The sequence below is a fragment of the Engraulis encrasicolus genome, chromosome 11 (genome assembly GCF_034702125.1).
Source record: "Engraulis encrasicolus isolate BLACKSEA-1 chromosome 11, IST_EnEncr_1.0, whole genome shotgun sequence".
NCBI classification, from domain to species: Eukaryota; Metazoa; Chordata; class Actinopteri; order Clupeiformes; family Engraulidae; genus Engraulis; species Engraulis encrasicolus.
Window position 1 is genome coordinate 32,112,220 of NC_085867.1, and position 7,500 is coordinate 32,119,719.

At 46.1% G+C, this 7,500-nt stretch overlaps 1 protein-coding gene across 1 annotated transcript in view; it reads left to right on the forward strand.

The window, feature by feature from the left end:
• arl15b (ADP-ribosylation factor-like 15b) overlaps positions 1-7,500 on the forward strand; it is a 92,041-nt gene that overhangs the window by 42,414 nt on the left and 42,127 nt on the right. The window contains exon 4 of the mRNA XM_063210485.1: positions 773-981. Within this exon, the coding sequence (XP_063066555.1) occupies positions 773-981 (209 nt within the window). The remainder of the gene's footprint in view (positions 1-772; positions 982-7,500) is intronic.

Sequence of the window (7,500 nt, forward strand, 5' to 3'; positions counted from 1 at the left end):
CACCTCTCTTCATCTCTCTCTTTCCCTGTTTCTCTCTTTTCCCATCTGACTGTTCCTCATTTTCTATCTCTGCCCCCCCTCCCCGTTCTGTGTTTTCTTTTCTCTCCCTTTTGTGCAGAATGTTTTCTTAAACTATGTTGAAATTCTCTGTTTTGTGGCCTATTTTGTGAGCTGTTGAAATTGAGGAAAAGATGACTTGCATTTTTTTTTCAAAACAAAAAGGTTTTAAAATCTCAGTTATGAAAAGGGAAAAGACAAACAAGCACAAATCAGTGCTCGTTGAACATGTTGCAATGTCGCTGCATGAATGGGGAAGACTGTAAAAGTGTTGGATAATATATCAACTTCTGGTGGATGACAAAGTGGGTTTTTTTTTTTGTTTCAGTGTTTTTCCAAAGCAATAGTGCTGGTGTTTTTTGTTTGCACTGCTTGTAGAAATTAATGTCACTTACAGATCAGACCATATCTCACCAACACATATTATCTTGTGTGTGTGTGTGTGTGTCTGTCTGTGTGTGTGTCTGTGGGTGTGTGTGTGTGCACCGTGCGTACGTGCCTGGGTGCGTGCGTGCCTGGGTGCGTGCGTGTGTGTGTTTCCACATGTCCGTGCGTGTATGTGCGTGTGTGTGTGTGTGTGTGTGTGTGTGTGTGTGTGTGTGTGTGCGTGTGTGTGCGTGTGTGTGTGTGTGTGTGCGCCTTTTGTTCATGCGTGTGTGTGTGTGTGTCTCTCTTGTTCATGTGTGTGTGTGTGTGTGTGTGTGCGCCCGTGTAGGAGCGGACTCGATCAAGAAGTACTGGAGCCGGTACTACCAGGGCTCGCAGGGCGTGGTGTTCGTGCTGGACAGCGCCTCGTCAGAGGAGGACCTGGAGGTGGCCCGCACAGAGCTGCACTCGGCCCTGCAGCACCCGCAGCTCTGCACCCTGCCCTTCCTCATCCTCGCCAACCACCAGGACAAGCCCGCAGCACGCTCCGTACAGGAGGTAGGATGGGAAGGGGATAGGAAGGGGATGAGTGGAGGGAGGGAGGCATGGATGGATGGATGGATAGATGGATGAATAGATAGAGGTTTAGTCAAATTCCAGGTAGCAGAGGAGCAGAGACGTTAGGTGGTGCAAGCGATGCAGGCAGCAATTTCTATACAGGTGGACTTAGAATGGATGGACAGATAGATGGATGGATGGATGGATGGATGGATGCATAAGGGTTGCTAGCTAGTAGAGGATGGATGGATGGATGCGTGGATGGATGGATGGATGGATGGGTGGGTGGATGGATGGGTAACGGATGCCAGCTAGCTAGGCTACAATCCCCTCACGACTCCTGGGATTTCCTTTTATACGTCTTCGACAAGGCATTTCCTCCCAAACGTCTTTCGTGAGCTGTGCACACTGCCTGCTCTCCTCATTCTTGCCAACACGCCGCGCTCCGTAGGTGCTCCGTGGCTACTTTATCAGGCTGTCACCGACCCTGATACATGCTGTCCCGTTTGCAGCCGAGGTAACGGTTCTGGTTTTGTATGATGATTGGACGTCAGTGCAGTTTAGGGACATCCATCAAAGGGACGGCAAAGACAGCTTTTTGAAAGGTCATGTGATAGATTTGTATCTTTTTCGTGGAAAACCACACAAACTCATACCTGAATTATTGCTCCTGGTTGACGATTCTGTGTTTAGGGCGGCCAAGTCGATCAGAGATGGAGGTTTTGAGAGGAAATGCCTTGTGGAAGACGTATGAAAGGAAAACCCAGGAATCGCTGAGTTATGGCGATGTCCCACTTTAACAAGTTGGTTAACAAGTTTTAGGAAAAATCGCTTTCTAAATGCGCCATGAAAAATGTTCTCTGATGTAGGTGTTTCGCAGGACGCTCGACTGTAAGCCAGGGCATTGCTCCCTTTGGTACAATAAATAGTCAGCGTTAAAATTCCTTCCATCACTAAGCTGTAACTGGAGTCTGACTCGGAGCTCCTTAATTGCTCTGTGTCAGTTAGAGCAGCCTATAGGCTTTCATGCTCCCCATCACAGGTACTTGACATGTCAGATGTTGTGCTTGCAGTAAAAGTTTAGGGTCGTAACTTTCCTGTAAGTTATGACGGATAACTTTTTTAAAGCTCTCAGCCACAGACGAGAGTTGAGTGGTGTGCGTGCGTGCGTGCATGCATGTGTGTGTGGTAATAGCTGGATTGAGGTGTAAGTTTACTTTTGCAGTCACAGGAGTGCAAGTGTTCTCTTAACTCCCTCAGACCCCTCAAGACTCTCTATTCTCCCCCCGGTCGCACTCCTGCATCAAGGAATAGTTTTTGGAGGAGGTGGGTGGTAGTAGCCGAGGTTCAGAGTACGGCGCACTCTCTGTATCCACTGAGCGTGGATTTATGCGCTCCACTTGCTCAAGTGCTTTAGTTTTTTTTGTGCTTTTTTTAAACAGTCTGCACTGAAAAATTGAGCTGAGTTGATTTTCAACCCCTGCCGGTCCAAAAAACATATTTTTAAGAAAGAAAATATGGCTTGCTTTGGCACAAGAGCGAGGAATTTTAAAAGGCATGTAAAGCCAACTGCTGTGAATTCGGGCCCTGCTGGGACAGGCGCTGGAGTAGTGAGTTGCCGTAGTAACGCACGGAACTGACAAGGGGGCCGGAATGGTTCACAGTGTACTGTGTGTGTGTGTGTGCGTGTGCGTGTGTGTGTGTGCGTGCGTGTGTGTGTGTGTGTGCGTGTGTGTGTGCGTGCGTGTGTTCATGTATGTGTGCGTGCGTGCATCCGTGCGTGTGTGTATGAGTAAGTGCCTGAAACCGTTTGTGCGTGTCTGTGTGTGTATGTATGTGTGCGTGCACAAATGTGCTTGCGTGCATATGTGACGTCAGAAAAGAAGGGAACAGAACAGAACAGAGTGTAATCTCGCATAATCCCAGTGGCATAACTGTACATTTACTCAGCAGATTAAACGCAAACGCACATGTGGGCGCGTACCGTAATTGGCGGTTGCGAGGAAGGGCCCTTTTGTCCCAAAGATCTGCGACAGACACACACACAATGTGCCCAGAAAACAAAAGCACTGAAAAACTAGACAGTAGCCAGACGTTTCAGCTTTAAGTTTCGACGCTAATGCACTCTTATGAAAACCGCTTGCGTCAAAGCACTGTGATGTCGGAGCCACCGCCGATGCTCTATTGTGTTCCACGCGCGAAAAATTCAGCTGTGTCTCAGGCTAAGGCACTGGTTCCCAAACTTTTTCAGCGGGGACCGCCTTTTTGGACTTAGGAATTCGTTTTAGCGATAATAGTAATGGTAGTTAGTTTGTCTTGTCGGCTAATCTATTAACCATACAAGTGAAGACTGTTACTGTACCAACCACATTATTGCATGATGTTAGCTGTTAACTGTCAGCCTGTGGATTTCCCATTTTATTACTATGTCCCTTTTGTCCGCGATCCCCCTTCAGTACCTCTGTGACCCCCCTGGGGGTCCCGACCCCCAGGTTGGTAGCCACAGGGCTAAAGTGTGCTGCTCCTAAACGTCTGGACGTCTGGCTCCCATGATGGGCAGGGTTGCTAGGCTGGCCATACCTGTGTTGAGTGGAGCAGGTATTTCCTGTGAGCGGGTCCTACCTGTATGCAAACCTCACCTGTGTCTGTGTGTATAGCGCAGAGTTCTACAGTATAAATTAGCAGAAGTACTACTAGTAGTGCACTAGTAGTATGATATTAGAAAGTGGAAACCATGTAATATAATACCATCACTGTTGTAATTACATCTGTAAGAGTACCTCTACTTCTACTTGATACAACTGTGGTATAGCCTAGTAGTCCAAGGAATCCTGCCCGAGTGACTAGATTGCTCTCCACTGATTTAGCTGGCCTGCTGTATTAGCAAGACAAGTCAACTTTATTTTCATTTTCTTCGTATGCACAGGTCATACAAGGAAACTGAAATTGTGTTTCTCAGCCCTGCCGTGGCCAACCGGTAGGGCACTCATCTACCATGCGGCTGACCCGGGTTCGATTCCTGGCCCCTGTTCTTTGCCAAACCCTCCCCATCTCTCCCCATTTGCTTCCTGTCCACCTCTCACACTGTGATGTTGAATGAAGAATACAAGAAAGTGCAGGACAGGATCAATAACAGTGTAACAAGAAGTTATAATAAACTGCTGAAGTAATTGCATGCATCGCGGCCAGGGTCTCTCACTATATCACAAGTGAGATATAGTCTGGGAGCCCTCAGTTCATTTTGGCGTAGGGGAAGCAGAGACGGTTTAGATTCCATCTTGGTGACGCCTTCGGAGTGCTATTTCGCGATTAAGTAGACCAGATCTGAGAGTCAATGGGAAAAATGAATGGGGAAACTGAGTATAGGACGGAGGGGAACCCAGCGGTTGTGAAAACCATATGGTTGAAACGACCGTGAAAAACTGATCAATCTAGACTACTTGGTTGTGTCATACGAGTCAAAATAAAGCTTTTTAAGCCACTTTTCTCACGTTTTTTTTTGACAGAGCGCAGGCGCAGTAGTTCCATAACGGCACGAGAGCAATGGCTTTTCACAACTGAGCATGCGCATAATTTCGCGTGCGCCGATGCAGCCAGATGATTGGATCACTGGCAACGCAGCTCAGCAGGCACATTGGCTCTTGTTACCAGAAAGGCGGGAGATGTGCGGGTAGACGCCATATTTGCGTTACGAATCTTCACCGTTGATTTCTATTGACATCTAACGATTCTGTCCTATCTCCCCTTCCTAAAAAAAATCTCTGGGGGAAGTCGGTCTAAACCAGTGGTGTCAAACTCATTTCGGTTCAGGGGCCACATACAGTCAATTTCATCTCAAGTGAACCCTGAGCAGTAATGTAATTGTGAAATATCACTAATTTCGGCTTCATATCAGAATCAGATTGCTAGTCAATCACATTCTTTAGTTTTGTTCCCCTCTACAATCAGGGACCAGATTGAACCACCTGGCGGGCCACATCCAGCCCCAAGAGATTGACCAAGGGTGTCACAAAGCATGAAGCTCAAGGGGCCCCAGGCTGTATGTTTAGCGACACCCCTGGTCAATCTCTTTAAAATTCTACGTAAAGGTTGATGGAAAGATTGTATTGTTTTGTATGAGGTGTAAATGTGATACATTTGTGTACGGTTATAGACGTTTAGTTTGTCTGATATAGTATGTCACTGTACAGTATGTTTTGCCCCTTAAAGGTACACTGTGCAGGAAATGGTCAAAAAAGGTACTGCAACTATGCTGCTCATCGAAAATGGGCTTCCTATTGCCAAATTTTATCTTTACATGAAAGTTTACTAAGTAATATAAGTAATATGGTCCAAGTAGAATCATTTTTGCAGCTAAAAATGGCTATTTTTGGAAATTCAAAATGACGGACCATGGAGAAGATCCCCATTTTCATGTATGAAAAGTGCAATTTTTCCAGTCATAATGAATACTTAGAATTTGATGGTGGTGGCAAGTATTCATGAAAAAGGTAACATTAGTGATTGGGCAGCATGAATTCTGGAAATAAACAACTAAAAATCTCACACAGTGTCCCTTTAAACACAGTAAAGGAGGCCCATACTATACATTTTTTTATGTGGAATCCTCATTTTTATGTAGGGGAGGGGGGATTTCGAGATTCACATTTTGAATTCAAAATTACCTATCTAAATTGGAACTGATATAGAATATTCAAATATTGAGTCCCACCCCTAATGAGAATTCCCCGTCTAAGGGAGGGTAGGTCTACTAAGTAGAAAACCACACTGCAGGTTCCCTAGGATCCACAGGTGGCCCTGAGGTCACTCTAAAGGTGTTAGTAGAACAACCCAGGTCGTGTTTCATGGGATTGCAATGAGCTAACTGCCAACAGATTCTTCCTCTAACAGGGTTGACCACAGCTGACCCCTGGGTGTTTATCAGAGTGTGTTTGACAGTCGGCCACCTTTGTAATAACCTCGTTCAACATGGAGTCCATAATTAATGTCCATACAAATGGGCTGTCCCTCCCGCACCAAGACTTTGTTCAACATTTGCCTCACATCTGGTTGCTTGTTAGGAGTTGGGGTTAGAGTTGGGTTTAGCACTCGATGACAAGAGATGGAGGAGAGAGAGGGAGGTTTGTGGAGCTATTTTGGGGCTTACGTTAGCGCTCACCTGAGCTGAGCATATGCAAATGTATGATATTTAGTCTGTATAAAAGTGCTAAATATCAGACGTATCATTTAACACAAAAAGCAATCCTTCAGTACACAACCCACCAACTGCATTCCATCTGTGTGCGGGGGTAGGAGTTAGAGTTGGCGTTATGGTTAGGTTTAGATCATGTGAGACAGAGGCTGGGGAGGGGGGTTGTTAGCTTCTGACTGTGGACCTATTTTGGAGCTTAGCTCTCCTCTCATCCAGGGCTGACCTGGTAATCTGGCACACAGGGCATTTTCCCGGTGGGCTGACAGTCCTCAAGGGCCAATGTTATTGTTTTTCATTTTTTTGGTTTATACGTTTTTGTTTAAATTTTACCTTAGAGTTCAACCAACAATTGTGATGGGATGACTGCGGAACAGTGACCATCATAACTATGGTACTGCGTAATGTTCCGCAATGGGGGTTCTACAGTTCTCGAGGGGGTGTTAGGGAGCCCTTGAGGGGGCGTTGAGAAGGATACAGCTGAGAGGGGAGTGCTCAGTTGCCATTGAGGCGTATTAGTCTATTTTATTTTTAATACTAAGGGGGGCGTTGGTAGGATTATGTTGAGATCAAGCAAGCATTGGGAGGATTATGATGAGGTCAAGGGGGCGCTTGTGCAAAAAAGGTTGACGTTCATGAGAGGCAGGGTTGTCAAATGTCTCTGATCATTCCTAGCCCACAAAAATACTTAAATCCTGTCGGGAGGCACTAAATCCAGCCCAATTTAAACCCAATCGCATTGATTTCTGTGGCCACAAAATCTATAAAACTTATAAACCTATATACTGTAAACCTGCTCAATGTGCGATTTTGACCTTTTTTTATCGCAGACGGACAACCTAAACAGCCCATTAGGGCGGGAAACCGTCCAACCTGGCAACACTGATGAGAGGCTGGTCTATGCAAAAAAAAAAGATATATATATACCCGACAGGGCTCTGAATCTTACTAGCCAAACACACACTCACTCAAAGTGGCTAGTAAAATGGTATTTTCTTCTAGCCAAACTGAAATTTCACCAGCATTTGGTTGGTTGGCTGGTGCTAATTTAGAGCCATGATACCCGTGCCGTTTTTTGGTCCCAGCCAGCCCTGCTCTCACCTGAGCCCGTGCAAGGTAAACCAATCACGGGCACGATATGATTACCCTCCCTGACCTGCCTTACAGTGCACAAAGCCTCTCTACACGCTAATGGCATTAGCTGCATGCACACTGCAACGCACTGCTAGCCTCGCTTCACCTCGTGAGAACGTTAGCTAGGGAGTCGTTAGAAATACAGTGTGACGCTTGGTAGGTATGCTGTGTGGAATCGGGGAAGTGTGTGTGTGTGT